The sequence below is a fragment of the Tachypleus tridentatus genome, unplaced genomic scaffold (genome assembly GCF_004210375.1).
Source record: "Tachypleus tridentatus isolate NWPU-2018 unplaced genomic scaffold, ASM421037v1 Hic_cluster_1, whole genome shotgun sequence".
NCBI lineage: Eukaryota > Metazoa > Arthropoda > Merostomata > Xiphosura > Limulidae > Tachypleus > Tachypleus tridentatus.
Genome location: NW_027467777.1, coordinates 31,857,627 through 31,873,614, shown reverse-complemented (window position 1 = coordinate 31,873,614; position 15,988 = coordinate 31,857,627). Strand labels below are relative to the sequence as shown.

The 15,988-nt window shown below is 35.0% G+C and overlaps 1 protein-coding gene across 2 annotated transcripts in view; it reads right to left on the bottom strand.

The window, feature by feature from the left end:
• The window catches only part of LOC143241859 (QRFP-like peptide receptor), a 30,086-nt gene extending 15,226 nt beyond the window's left edge, over positions 1 to 14,860 (bottom strand). The window contains exons 1-3 of one of the 2 annotated variants that reach the window (XM_076485136.1): positions 14,536 to 14,860; positions 3,633 to 3,852; positions 2,400 to 2,560 (exon numbers count right to left, since the gene is read on the bottom strand). In XM_076485136.1, coding sequence (XP_076341251.1) covers positions 2,400 to 2,560; positions 3,633 to 3,838 — 367 coding nt within the window. In that variant the 5' untranslated portion in view covers positions 3,839 to 3,852; positions 14,536 to 14,860. The remainder of the gene's footprint in view (positions 1 to 2,399; positions 2,561 to 3,632; positions 3,853 to 14,535) is intronic. The other variant, XM_076485137.1, reaches the window with a different exon arrangement.
• Positions 14,861 to 15,988: the final 1,128 nt, after the last annotated feature.

Here is a 15,988-nt window from a genome sequence, read left to right as displayed (position 1 = left end):
ATGGTTGTTTTACCACAGTGGTTCTGCTGTAGCTTTGTTTACGTTCATTTTCGCATACAACCTTCAGTTCTTAGTCACCTGTGGTGTGATTCACATTTAAAATAGTGTATTTATAAATGTCATTTACACATGTAAAAACGGATCGTTTGGGTTGAGAAAATATTTTACGTAGAGGAGCGAACAACGTTTCGACCTTCTTCGGTCATAGTCAGGTTCACAAAGAAAGAAAGAGGTAACTGACCGGAAGCTGCATACCATATATTCCCGACATCAGCAGAAAAATAACCAACATTTGGCAAAAACTAGTAACAAAATATGACATTCCAGTTAATACCAAATTTATTCAAAAAATAGGGACAAAACTCAGGTCTATACTATGTAAAAACTACACTGACAAACACCACACCAACATTATTTATAAAATACAATGTGATAACTGCCACGACTTCTATATTGGAGAAACAAGTTGAAAAATGGAAACCAGATTCAAAGAACATAAAAAAGTCACCTTCACACGTTTTCGAACACTGCAAGTCAAATAAACACAACATAACCATAGAAAACACTCAAATACTAAATAAACAAACAAACATAAACGAACACAAAATTAAAGAAGCCTTACTTATACAACGATTCAAACCCAAAATAAACCAATATAAAGGAACGCCTTTATACCTATATTAAATATAATAAAATAAATATAAAATTATATATTCAAACATCTAACACTGCCCTCTACATTCCGACACTCAGTTACACAACCCCTTCCAAACATGTGGTCAGTTACCTCTTTCTTTCTTTGTGAACCTGACGATGACCGAAGAAGGTCGAAACGTTGTTCACTCCTCTACATAAAATATTTTCTCAACCCAAACACAAGCCGTTTTCACAGATATATTTCTCTACAAGTGGGTTTTCTCGACATCACTGAAATGTCATTTATATAATTTAATATTTTTTCCAACATGTATTATTGTTTAACACTGTTATTGTTATATATGACGTACAAGTTCTGTAGTTTAGAACATAAACAAAGTACCAAATCCTTTCTTGTACAATATCGCTATGGAAACGCATTCGTAAACGGAATTTTTCCCTAATGGTACCACCACTGTACTACAAAAAAAAAAAAAAAGAGTTTGTTTGTTTGTTTTGAATTTCGCTCAAAGCTACACCAGGGCTATCTGCGTTAGTCGTCCCTAATTTAGCAGTGTGAGGCTAGAGGGAAGACAGCTAGTCACCACCACCCACCGCCAACTCTTGGGCTACTCTTTTACCAAAGAATAGTGGGATTGACTGTAACATTATAACGCCCCAACGGCTGAAAGGGCGAGCATGTTTGGTGCGACGGGGATTTGAACCCGCAACCTTCAGCTAACAAGTCGAACGCCTTAACCCACCTGGCCATGCCGGACCTACAAAAAAAACAAACTTTATTATTATGTTCTACTAAAATTATGGCCAGATCCAATTCAGGAATATATGTTTCTAAATCACAATGTTAACATTAGGCTTAACTCTCGAATGCCCGGATGCGTCGTTTTAATGCATCTATCGTACGGTTTTCTTTCATTTCGGTTTTCTAGCTGGGCGTTGTCTTGTAGTTGGCCTTTAGATCAGTAAGTCTGAGGCAGGTTCGAAGTGCCGTGCAGCCGAATGCATTTTGCACTTCTAGCTTTGGAAGCGTGATAAACTTGATAGCTCATTTCGTTTTTCGGTTCATTCATCGAATAAATCCCTAGTGATGGTAGGTGTCAATTGATGACCACCCTATCTGTGGTCAGTGTTTCAAAATTACGGACGGCTATATCTGAACACTTTTAGCCTACTTGTGGATAATGTGCAGTTCAGGTTGAAAATACGAAATCTCCCCGATAAGTCGGTATTAGACTTACGGACTTACAATGCTAAAATCCAGAGTTCAATTCCCTCGGTGGACAGACTGCAGATAGTCCATTATGTAGTTCTGGGCTAAATAAAAAAGGATAAGGAAACACAAATCTTGCAGTTCAGTGTCTTCTTCTACTAGTGCAGATAAGATGTAGGATTACAAATTTTTATAGACTGGTCCCGTCTTATTTCTTAAGTGCGTGATCTTATGTTAGGGTTAAAAGCTGCAACAGATAAATCTGCCTTGTTTCTTGATTGGCCTGACATGTCGTTCTTATTTAAGGTTGAAGAAAACAATAAATAGAAATTCTCAAATTATATTCTTCCACGTAAATTGTGAAAACCAATAACAATTTGGTTCTGATGAAAACTAAGTTAAACGTATAGTTAAATGTTACACAACTATTCTATAACATATCGGCTAGGAACATTTATTATCGTAAGTTAAAACATCACTTAAGTAAAATCCATAACGATTCACGTTGGTTCTATCGACATTTTTTACGTACCCTGAAGGTAGTTCGTCATCTTGCACATGGCATCACCATAAATCCACAGCCTGTAAGCTACTGATCCAACTGCTGTCGGCATGCATACTAGCGCCACCAATAGGTCAGCAACAGCTAGCGTAATAAGTAGAACATTTGACAAATGTCGCATTTGACGATACCTAAAATAAAAAATACATATACAACCAAAACACCAATAGAATGTTTGCACAAGTAACATATGTTACAGTTTGGGAGTTATAAGTTACAGAAGGCATGTAGAGATTTATTTTATACACAATATAATAACATGGTGAGTGCAGACAATAGGGGCCTGGCATGGCCTAGCGCGTTAAGGCGTGCACTTCGTAATCTGAGGGTCGTAGGTTCGCGCCCGAGTCGCGCCAAAACATGCTCGCCCTCCCAGCCGTGGGGGCGTTATAATGTGACGGTCAATCCCACTATTCGTTGGTAAAAGAGTAGCCCAAGAGTTGGCGGTGGGTGGTGATGACTAGCTGCCTTCCCTCTAGTTTTACACTGCTAAATTAGGGACGGCTAGCACAGATAGCCCTCGAGTAGCTTTGTGCGAAATTCCAAAACAAGCAGACAATAGTTTATATAAGAGATTTGCTTCATAAGTTAGAGAAATTCAAACGGTAAATTATCCTATTTTTATAATATTACTAAAGCTATTTTTTATTTATTAAATGAACAAGAGCCAGTCTTCTCTACACTTGTTTATCAAAGTTGATTTGACGCTACGTGTTGAACTAAAAGTAAACACTGTTTTTGACACCAACGGCAGTGGGCGGTGCGACATCTGTCTCGCTTGGAAATTACGTGATGGACGTTCATTCAAACGTCTTTTGTCGTTCGGCCAAAAAGTTAATCTGATAGTTTCTTCCTACTGATGAAGTTTATAATATAATTGATCAATCTGAAACCTACAAAAATAAATCATTAAACTATAAATAAAACACAATGTTTTACTTGTTTTATTTATTTCACTAGTAGAAGTAACCGAACAAAAACTGGCACTCCTTAAAGTACGACCTAAATAAATCGATTTTAATAGTTTCAAGTTACCAAAAGTAACTTATTTTCTCTGTAAACAACCATTTAAAAATAACTCATAAGAAAGCTAATTGGCATAATTATCCATTACAACAAGGGAACATTTTAAAGAACAAATAAAAAACAATGAACAAATCTGACTGGATCTATAGGAATTTTGATAATATATAACAGCTTCACCTGTAAAAAACCAGCAAGGCCACTGTGTTGGCAGAGGTCGCCACTAGGAAAGAAACGACGTAAAAAATAATTAAAACCAGATTGGATGTTTTAGTCAGGGTTAGTCTTTCATTGTCGTAGGTTTTCAATACGTTATGCAATTCGGATTCGTTCAATGATCCGGTGAAGTTGAAGGCTAACCGGAGCCATCTTTCGTCCAGTGACATCCTAGTTTGAACTACTGCAGAAAAATATAAGTTTTGAAACTAATTAAGATGGAAACGTTTTTTTTTTAAAGTGAGCTACAAAATAAATATAATATTAGCATAGTTCTGTTATATTACTTTTTCGAGACTCATATGTTAAATGATTAAGTGTACTTACATCTTTAAACATGTGGAAATAATTCTATTAAGAGCGACCTTTGCCTCAGCTTTGCATCAGAAAGATTAGGTAAAGTTCAGTAAATAATTTAAAATTAAAAATAGGAAGTAGTATTTTTTATCCATCACAGAGTTTTTCAGTAAAGATTTCGAAGTATCGAATATCAATATAAGGTTAAGGATTCATCTTTAAATTGAAACTTAGTAAAGTTTTGCTTTTTTTGTTTTACCAACCTCTTGAAGAGGCCTCATATTCACATATATTACATACAAAACAAGTACAGCAATCAAATACACAGTTGAATGCACCGAGTACTGTCTGTAACAGCTGGTATTAAAGGACACGCAATAATGTGACGTTGTGAACAAGGACGTATAAGTTTGCAATAAAATTGAAAGAAAGAATTGACATCGTTACGAATAACATACCTGGAATAATCAAAAGTTATTTTTTCTTAACTGACTCTTATAAAATGACAACAGATTTAAATGAATATTTTTGGCTAAACAAATTTTTCTAACAGTCATAATACAATATTTAGCTAATATAATCAAAACATACACTGTAGACTGTCGTCTTTTCTTAATCCTTCTAGGAAGCCCTGTACAAGAAGTCGTCGTGTTTGATTCATTGGTACTGATGTTTGAATGATAAAGGATATAGTGTTAATGTTCATAAGGGTTGAACCATTGGACATAATCAATATAAATGTCTCACTGTTTCAGTTTCCTTACCACAAAGTATACATGAGCTAGTACGTATCATGTTTTTGCATATGAACAAGTTTACTGTTCGTCATTAAGGCATTGTGATAAAATAAATAATCCCCATCAGCAAAGACAAAGCCTTTAAATGGATGATAAGTATATTTATGTATTGTTTTTTCCAGTTAGTATCTATTAAAATATCTTTCCGAGCAGTAATTTCTTCAGTAGTGGGGATGGAGTTCTGTTATATTAACTTAACCAGTGTTTTAACAGGAAGGTCATTTAAGTGGATAACATCTTCACCATCTGAATCAAACATCTCAAAAATAAATTGTGTCGTACCTGTAACTGTGGGAATCTCTCTTTCAGCCAAGTCTTTCCATTCTTCTATCACATAACTTTTCGTAATACTGTCTGACTTGAACAGGTATCACACTTTCTGATACATCCTGACATAACTCGATGATAGTTTTTAAGGGAACCCAACGAGGGACAAATTCGTAAGTGATGTCCCTTAAGCGAATTAGTCCCGCGCTAATAAAGTTTTTATTATAGAATGTGCTTAATCCCATAGTGGGAACAAAAACATTGAGAAACAGTGGTTTCCGGAAAACAATTTCTGTGTTATTTTGGAAGATTCGACGACACCTAACGAGCGTTTTACAAAACTAATACTTCATAATAAAGTGTAGGAACATTCATCATGTGTCATGTCACAATACCACACACCGTGTCCAAGATTCAAATCACCATACTTGCGTAAAAGATGGGCAAAGAGAATAAACAGAGATGGAAATGTGTCATAATCTGAAGAACCATTTTAACCTAAACACCGCCTTTTTCATCTTAACGTCTGTTAAATTGAGACCACCTTTGTGTTTCGAAGATACCAACATTTCATAACACACTTTATGTACTCCACCATATAAACCGTAAAATATCGTGTTTAATTGTCAGATAAACCCTATTTTCCATCGCCAAGCCCACCAGGTAATACCAAATAGTACTGGAAGCTCACGAGTTCACAAATATAACTTTGCCTTTGCTATTGTTATGTTAGTACTAATACATTCACCGATCAAAAATAACTTAAATAATGCACCGTAGCAAAATAACGTTTTGTTATGGTGTGAACGTCTTTACAAGTTATGGAATCATAATTATAATTAATTATATTTGTCATAAAACATTAGGTTAGGCCTATTGTATTTTTTGACACTACATTCTTAATCTAGTCCATTAGAGATTTCCAGGAATTAGAAAAAATATGTCATAATGGTATTTCAACCACACAATATTCGCTGTATCAACTGTGCTCTAAGCCTAACAATAATTTCTTAATTTCATGGCAGTTCATTCCACATTAGATTTATTACTAATTGCACTTATTCAAGTTTCAGTCACTTAACTGTTCCACCTATTACCTTCTTACTCTTGACGAAGGGGTGCCTGTATAGTCGAAAGCTTGGGTGTAAATTTTGAATAACATTCACACACACACACACACACACTGACAGATTAATTAAACAGTTTTGTGACTTTTCTATTTACAAAAGTGGGTGACATAATGAAAAAAGCTTTGAATTAGATATATCAAGAGAAGAAAACAACGTAGATAACAACTATTGAGAGTTAAGGTCGACTTATTTCAATATCTGTGTCTTTCGTAACATGCGATAGAAACGTTTCTCTCCCCGTTACTTGATTGTTTCTAGCTTAAGAGGAAAAGATTGTTACTGTTTCATGTAGCAGCAATTTCTACAGAACTGTTTAAAAAATAGATCGTTTATTAAACTGAATCTTATAAATAGATAAGTTTGATTTGTTGTTGTTGCCTAAGACGTAGTAGTGCTTTTAAAACCCATTTCTAGAGAAAATTATATATTTAAAAACGGCTGTTATGGATAGAAAAAGCACAGTAGAGGAACGAACAAACAACACTGACAAACACAACACTAACATTATTTATTACATACAATGTGATAACTGCCACGACTTCTATATTGGAGAAACAAGAAGAAAAATGGAAACCAGATTCACAGAACACAAAAAGTCACCTTCACACGTTTTCGAACACTGCAAGTCAAATAAACACAACATAACCATAGAAAACACTCAAATACTAAATAAAGAAACAAATATAAACAAACACAAAATTAAAGAAGCCTTACTTATACAACAACTCAAGCCCAAAATAAACCAATACAAAGAAACACCTTTATACCTATATTAATAAATATAATCAAACATCTAAGTACGCCCTCTACATTCCTACACTCAGTTACACAACTCCCCTTCAAACATGTGGTCAGCTATCGGTCAGTTACCTCTTTCTTTCTTTGTGAACCTGACGATGACCGAAGAAGGTCGAAACGTTGTTCGCTCCTCTACATATTGCTTTCTCTATGCATATCAACCGTTTCTACATACACAACGAAACGGGTAAGTTCAGCTTTATCCACCTGACGTCACTGTATACGCCTAGCGGTAGTTTCTTTAAACGCATTAATTATTTTATCCATAAACAAATTTGTAATTAATTTAGCACACTTAAACGTTTTACAAAGGAAATTTAAAACAGAACAATTACATAATATATTCTTTATATAAATATATCATTTGCTGAAACACATGGTCATAACGCATGTCTCCAGGTGGATCTGCGGTAAGTCTTTAGATCACAAGTCTTAAACCCAGGGATCTGTTCCCCGCGGTGGACACAGTGTATGTACCCCATGCTCTAGTTTCACCATTAAGGCCTTCATCACAACACTAAAAATCTGATTTCGATACTTGATGTATAGCTTCGCACTCGAAAACGAAGAAACAGTTACCGTAGTATTATTTAAACTGTGTTGTACCTTATACTATTGAATTCTGGTCTTTAAAAACTGAAAACAAGGTTATATCGACAATAATTTTGTACTTGTGAGTTTCGAGCTCGTGCGATGAAGGAAACAGGAGCAGAAAACAAACTCGCCACGTGAAGTACGAGGAGAGATTCTCATCTCAGAACAAATGTTACTCTCACTTTACGAGAACTTACGAAACGATTTACAAGGTGTTTAATTGAAGACACCTAATATGTTGTTGTGGGACACATTTACCCAATTAGCTATCGACACTCTGTGCGTCGTGGGTAACTGACCTCAAGTCTATAAATTTAACCGCTGACCTACAGGGAAAAAATAGATAAATTAAATAAGGAATAATAATAATAATAAAAGGAAGTAAAAACTATTAACCTGAACGCAACTGATAAACAAAAACTGAAGGAAGTGATAAATCAGTTCCCCCGGTGGCTCAGCGGTAACTCTTAGGGAGTTTAATGCTAAAATTTGGGTTTTGATACCCGCGGTAAACATAACACGGACATCCCAATATGTAATTTTGCTCTTAAAAACAACAAAAAAAAAAGACAGAAAAATTGCCCATGAGATTGGTGTATTTATAGTTAGGACTAATCAACAAACACATTGCTGTATCTATAGTTAGGACTAATCAACAAACACATAGCTATATTTATAGTTAGGACTAAACAACAAACACATTGCTGTATTTATAGTTAAGACTAATCAACAAACACATTGCTATATTTATAGTTAGGACTAAACAACAAACACATTGCTGTATTTATAGTTAGGACTGAACAACAAACACATAGCTGTATTTATAGTTAGAACTAAACAACAAACACATTGCTGTATCTATAGTTAGGACTAAACAACAAACACATTGCTGTATCTATAGTTAGGACTAAACAACAAACGCATTGCTGTATTTATAGTTAGGACTAAACAACAAACACATTGCTGTATTTATAGTTAGGACTAAACAACAAACGCATTGCTGTATCTATAGTTAGGACTAAACAACAAACACATTGCTGTATCTATAGTTAGGACTAAACAACAAATACATTGCTGTATCTATAGTTAGGACTAAACAACAAACACATTGCTGTAGCTATAGTTAGGACTAAACAACAAATCCATTGCTGTATCTGTAGTTAGGACTAAACAACAAACACATTGCTGTATCTATAGTTAGGACTAAACAACAAACACATTGCTGTATCTATAGTTAGGACTAATCAACAAACACATTGCTGTATCTATAGTTAGGACTAAACAACAAACACATTGCTGTATCTATAGTTAGGACTAAACCACAAACACATTGCTGTATCTATAGTTAGGACTAAACAACAAACGCATTGTTGTATCTATAGTTAGGACTAAACAACAAACACATTGCTGTATCTATAGTTAGGACTAAACAACAAACACATTGCTGTATCTATAGTTAGGACTTAAAAACAAACACTGCTGTATCTATAGTTAGGACTAAACAACAAACACATTGCTGTATCTATAGTTAGGACTAAACAACAAACACATTGCTGTATCTATAGTTAGGACTAAACAACAAACCCATTGCTGTATCTATAGTTAGGACTAAACAACAAACCCATTGCTGTATCTATAGTTAGGACTAAACAACAAACACATTGCCTTTTTCCCTTTTGTTCTCTTACATTGACAAATTTCAGAAGTCTTTGAGATCTGTCTTGCTCGGAAGACTAAAACATTTTTCAACATTCCTACCGACAGTTTTAAACCCACTTTGTACGTAGAAGGTAAAAACCTAAAACTTTCTTGTAAAGTAGTGAAGATGTTATAACATAAACAGAAGATCAGTAGAGTTCTCTTTTTCAACCCGTTGATTTTTTTTTTTTAATTTCGCACAAAGCTACTCGAGGGCTATCTGTGCTAGCCGTCTCTAATTTAGCAGTGTAAGACTAGAGGGAAGGCAGCTAGTCATCACCACCCACCGCCAACTCTTGGGCTACTCTTTTATCAACGAATAGTGGGATTAACCGTAACATTATAACGCCCACACAGTTGAAAGGGTTCAACCCGTTGACTCCAAAATAATAAAAATAACTTAAAGACACCTTTTCTTTTCTCTCTAAATTTTGGCCAAATTCAAAAAACAACAAAAATAAAACTCTTACTTTGACACATTCTTTGTATCGAGATTTTTGTCCGAAAATCTACCGACACAAAACTAATACATGGAGGCTATCTCAATCAAGCATAGCGCCCGCCCCGTTGCATTTTGAACGCGCTCCGTGCATCAGGGCAGTGGATGTGTTATAGGAGTGACAGATCAATATCTCTTTTTGGTGAAACACGTGCGTCCCGAGAGTTGACGTATATAGCTGTCTACCTTCTAGCACATCAGCTGAAAATTAAAGACAGCTGCGTGCAGGTAACCCTTTCTGTAGATTTGCCCGAAATTCTGGAACATTTATATCAGAACAACGAGATCTCACCTGACGTCCTTGAATACTTATCATTAAAGCAATAAATCAATATAAAAATACTATTTTGGATCCATGTTTCTCGAGAAGGTACAGGTGGTGTTTATTATTTCTACAGATATGTAGTTGTTAAATGATGTTTTACTAGGAACCGCTAGGGGGCTACCTATTTACCTGAGTTGGCAGACTACTTGACTTGTTAAAAGTGTTTTACTAAGAACCGCTAGGGGGCTACCTATTTACCTGAGTTAATAGACTACTTGACTTGTTAAAAAGTGTTTTACTAAGAACCGCTTGGGGGATACCTATTTACCTGAGTTGGCAGACTACTTGACCTGTTAAAAAGTGTTTTACTAAGAACCGCTAGGGGCTACCTATTTACCATAGTTGGTAGACTACTTGACCTGTTAAAAAGTGTTTTACTAAGAACCGCTAGGGGGCTACCTATTTACCTGAGTTGGTAGACTACTTCACTTGTTAAAGTGTTTTACTAAGAACCGCTTGGGAGATACCTATTTACCTGAGTTGGCAGACTACTTGACCTGTTAAAAAGTGTTTTACTAAGAACCGCTAGGGGGCTACCTATTTACCTGAGTTGGCAGACTACTTGACTTGTTAAAAAGTGTTTTACTAAGAACCGCTTGGGGGATACCTATTTACCTTAGTTGGTAGACTACTTGACCTGTTAAAAAGTGTTTTACTAAGAACCGCTAGGGGGCTACCTATTTACCTGAGTTGGTAGACTACTTGACTTGTTAAAGTGTTTTCCTAAGAACCACTAGGGGGCTACCTATTTACCTGAGTTGGTAGACTACTTCACTTGTTAAAAAGTGTTTTACTAAGAACCGCTAGGTGCTATCTCTTTAGCTGAGTTGAGCACTCATCAGGCGTATGATTGGTCTTGAGTTTAACTCCGAGTTAAGAAACTACGTTATGAGAAAACTACGACAGCGATATCCTCACGTTCAAACTGTACAGAAGTAAAAATCAGTTAGGAGGAAAACTAGGGGTAAAGCCCGTATTCTTTATCATGTCCAAGTTACTTTCACTAATCGACGATGAATTACTTCGAAAGATCCATACACTTGTAACAGAAAGCCAGTGTTAACGATGAGGTTGAAAACTGGTACAACTAATCAACCGAATGATGAAAACCCACTGAAAAAAATGGGTTTAGACTACACTCTCACAGTTATTAATGACAGAACCTTCGGAGTGTTACAAAGTCTGTGATACATCTGGATTCTTAGAATAAAACTAGAGTTACATTAAAAGAAAAAAAAAGCAGATTACCGAAATATCTGACTATGGAAATCAGATACCGACTTTAACCTGAAGACTAGAGTGGTGCTGTTCCGAAATATTTACGCCATCTCATTAGGAACAGAGATAACACTACATTAGGAACAGAGATAACACTACATTAGCGTTACGTGTCCTCCAAAAAGCAGCGAAATTACTGACATTATCTTGAAAATTACAGCATATTTCAGGATAACGGTAGCGCACATATATATATATAATTTTTAAGGAAACCAAATTATTTCCGACAGACACGGTAGGAATATTGATGGCCTACTGAGGAGGAAAAGAGATCAAAACGGAAGCCTTCAGTCTTCGACGATACAAGAAACACGTTAAAAAAAATCACTAAACAACGATTCTGAATGGCACAAATGTGACACCGTATTGTAGGTAGTCATAGAGAACTAGAAAGTTCTTCTAAGCAGGATGATATCAGTATGGTGTTACAGTTGGGAAACCATGTAAATTCACAGACAACATTTAAAGTCATAATCATGCTAGTTACAGCTACCACTACCCAAACAGCTTTTACACACTACCAAAAATCAATCATATTTCGAATAACAGTGATTCGGAAAAACATTATTTATTTATATACCATTTCAAGAAGAGAAAATGAACACAGTACATGACAACAACAGCAACAGTCATTTTTGTTTTACAGAATTTTCCAAAGAGTATTGTTGTAAAGGTATGATATTGCGCCTAAATATTTAACCATTTATTTACTTTAGTTAACATTCAGAAAACATTTTCCAGTTAGTTGTTGTTTTGTATACAACAGAAGTTATAACTTTCCAATTCTGCCTTACTGTCTTTTTTCCTCCTATAAGTAACTCGTTTGATACGTTGAATGTATGGTATATAACTATACCATTCTTATATCTGAATTTATCGTATGTTTTATACCTGCTTTTGTGATATACAGATCTTAATTTTGTTTCTTGTAGTGGCAGCAACATGTGGTCCAGAAAGTCGTTAAGATTGTTTGGTTGTAAATGCTTTTGTTTTCTGTGGTAGATAACGTCTATTCTGCCTGAGAGGATGTTGCAGCGACACACATCATCTGAATTGACAGGATTGATGAGTGTAACGTACTTTGCTGGCTAAGTTTACGTTGTTTGAAAGATGACTAGTTCTATAAGAAAACAACGGTCACAAAGTGGTGCTGTCGTCTGGATAAAGAAAGCGAGTTTACCTGTTGAATTAAGATGTTTTCAACTTTTTTTTTTTTTCTCGCAAGCATAGTTATCAGAAAATACAGAATTATTCCACATGAAATATTTTGAAAAATCCCCTGTTATTCTGCTGACCTATCCTATGGGAAGTAAGTGTTATTTGAAAATACCATTCTTATCAAAAAACAACAATCCACAGTTCGTCACTGCCTCACGTAGACTTACACGACAATGTCTCTAACTAAACGTTTAAATACGACAAACCTGCTTTGATGAGCAATCGAATTACAAAGTAATTACAAAGTAGGCCCAACCTTATCAGGTGTAATTTGAATTAGAGCCCAAAACACTTCTGAAAGAGAGGATACCCAATCGATGACCTTAAAAACAGAACGGTCAAGGGCTTTTAGTGGTTTGACCGTCACATAAAATTAATATGAATTATTTTATTGAATATTTTAGCGAGTTTTGTGGTCGAAGTTATTACATAATTCTTAGTTGAAAATAAAAAAAGTAAGATATGATTAAAATTATTCAGACAAAGCGATTTATAAGCCATCTATTAATGTTGACGAGAGATTACCTTTATAACCAATGCAATGGTATAAAACGTTTGAACTAGGGGTTCCTAACGCAGACCCATCTGAGTACCAAGATAATTTTTTGCGACCAAGACTCGTTTTGGAAAGGAGAGGTTACTATTCTCATATGTTAAGCCTTATAAAACTCTGCTGTTTTGTTTTTTTTTGTTTTCCATTATTTTGTAAATAGTTTTAAAATAACAATACGTTTGACTATGTCTTCTGTGTACCTCACTTTCGAAATCATTGGTCTGAGCTAACGAGACAATGGAGCTCCTTAGGCCTAACGGAAGTGATGTCTTTCTGGTTGGCCAACGGTAGCTTTACGTACTTATAACGTTCAATATCTGAGGCTCAATTCCTGTAGTGGACAGAATATAGACAGCTCATTTTGTGTTCTTTTACAGTGAAAAATAGCATTAAAATATTATTACAGTTAAAACTTGTCTGGTTCTCTTTTTCATACGGCTTAAATTTACATATTTAGAATCACAGGTGTAAAATTACTGATCCATCTTTTATTTGTGAGATGTTAATTTTCATGGTAATAAGATGGGCTGAACTAGCCAAAAGTATACATCTCTAACACCACTTGAAAGTTCTAGAAAAATGTTTAGTGTTTGGTTTAGTTTGTTTTGAATTTCGCGCAAAGCTACACGAGGGTTATCTGCGCTAGCCGTCACTATCACTAATTTTGCAGCGTAAGACTAGAGGGAAGGCAGGTAGTCATCACCACCCACCGCCAACTCTTGGGCTACTCTTTTACCAACGAATAGTGGGATTGGCCGTAACATTATGACGCCCCCACGGCTGAAAGGGTGAGCATGTTTGATGTGAAGGGGATTCGAACCCGCGACCCTCGGATTAAGAGTCTAGTGCCTTAACCACCTGGGCATGCCGGACCGTTTGGTTTAGAGCAAAGCCACATTGCGTTATCTGCTGTGTCCATTGCGAGGAATCGAACTCCGAATTTAAGCATCATACAAAAAAAAACAAACACCTACCAATCTATGAAATAGCGAACACTCAAACTTAAAACAATAAATCAACCTATTGAAAAGTTTTTTTTTTGTTCATATGTATTTGAAACTTGCTTCAAAAATAATGTAGTCTCAATACAGTTAGACTGAAACATAGGGCGAAAGTCGATAAAAAATATTTATTTTTAATAACAGCCGTAAGGCAGAACACAGACAGCCAACTATGCAGCTTCGTGTTTAACAAATATACGACTGTTTACTGAGCAGGTTAGTCTAAATTTTCTAAAACATCTCAAAAACCCGATCAAAATGCTGATGTCAGAAAAACTATATAATTTGTAATACACGTATACAAGGAAACCACAAGTATAGATAGAATCAACTGTTACATGTCATGGTTTACGACATACGAGGTAGGTCTATTGGACAACCGAACCTTTGACGAGAGGAAAACCGAACTTACCAAGTTTTCCGGAACTTTCCTAAATTTCCACTAGTTTTCGATCGTCTTCAAAAACAGGTCAGCCTCGTCTGACTTATAACGACACTGCATTCCTACGTGCTCTCTGCCGCCACAGTTTGCCACGTGATATGAACCGCGCAGATGGCAGGTTGTCAGGAGATCGTGTTATATGCGACCGCGCATCATTGGCACGTTCTCGTGTCGTTTCCTCTTGTTAGTTAGTGTCAAGACGTAAGTTTACACGAATTCACTGCCACCTTGTTGTTCTTGTTGAACGAAAAAAAAATCAAATAATAAAAACATTAATAATTGCAGCTAGGGATAACTTAACTTAAGTCTGCTGTTAACCAACCTTAGTAATTCAGTGCGGATAACAAACTGTTGAAGGAACAAGAAATCTCTTTCGGTGTTTGGATAAGAAAAGTTCATACTCTGGAGGGTCAGGTTCTCTATGACCTCTTCCTCCTCCCCGTACTTATGCTCCTGACGGATTGGTATTTATAATTGTAGAACTAAATATTATTTTGATCCTTTTCAGGGCAATGCCCATGTATTGTGGTTCATATATAGTGATTATTTTATTCTATTAGCAGAATGTCAAGTTTGTTGGTGGCATTTTTTTATTATTATTTAATATATGTATATATTTATTCTTTTTTATTATTTAATATATATACATATTTATTATTATTATTTTTATTATTTAATATATATATATATTTATTATTATTTTTTATTATTTAATATATATATATATTATTTTTATTATTTAATATATATATATTTATTATTATTATTTTTATTATTTAATATATATATATTTTTTTTATTTTTTTTATATTTAAAATATAAGTTAACTGGGGAGAGATATTTAGGACTAGCTTCATCATGTATGAGGTACCTGTTTAGTTCGCATAGTAATTCGTTTTTCATCCAATTCTTATTAAAGTACATTATTGTAATATGTAGGAGTCTATCTGGTATGGTTGGTATGTTCGAGTATTTGTGAATGAACTGAGATGATATAGTTCTTGGAACTCTGTATGCTGTTGTAAGGAGTGTGTTTTGGATTGTTTGTAGTTTGGTTTTAATTAATTTATTGTTTACAGTTATCCATGCTGGAGCTGCATAATATATTACAGGTCTAATATATGCTTTATAGATTTTTAGTATGTTGTTTGTAGATGCTTCACTGTTTTTACCAGTTAGACTCCTAGCATAGTTAGTTCTTCGCCAGACTTTATTTTTAATTTCGTTAACATGATTAATCCAAGTTAGTTTTAAATCATAGGTCAGACCTAAAAATGTTGCCGATGGGGCAATCTGGAGTAGAATGTCATTCATATATAGTTCTGGCTGTTGTTTTTTGTGCTTTGTCAATTTCGTAAAGACTACGAGTTGTGTTTTTTGCTGTGTTTATTTTTATTCTATATTTTTCTATATTTAGTTGCGG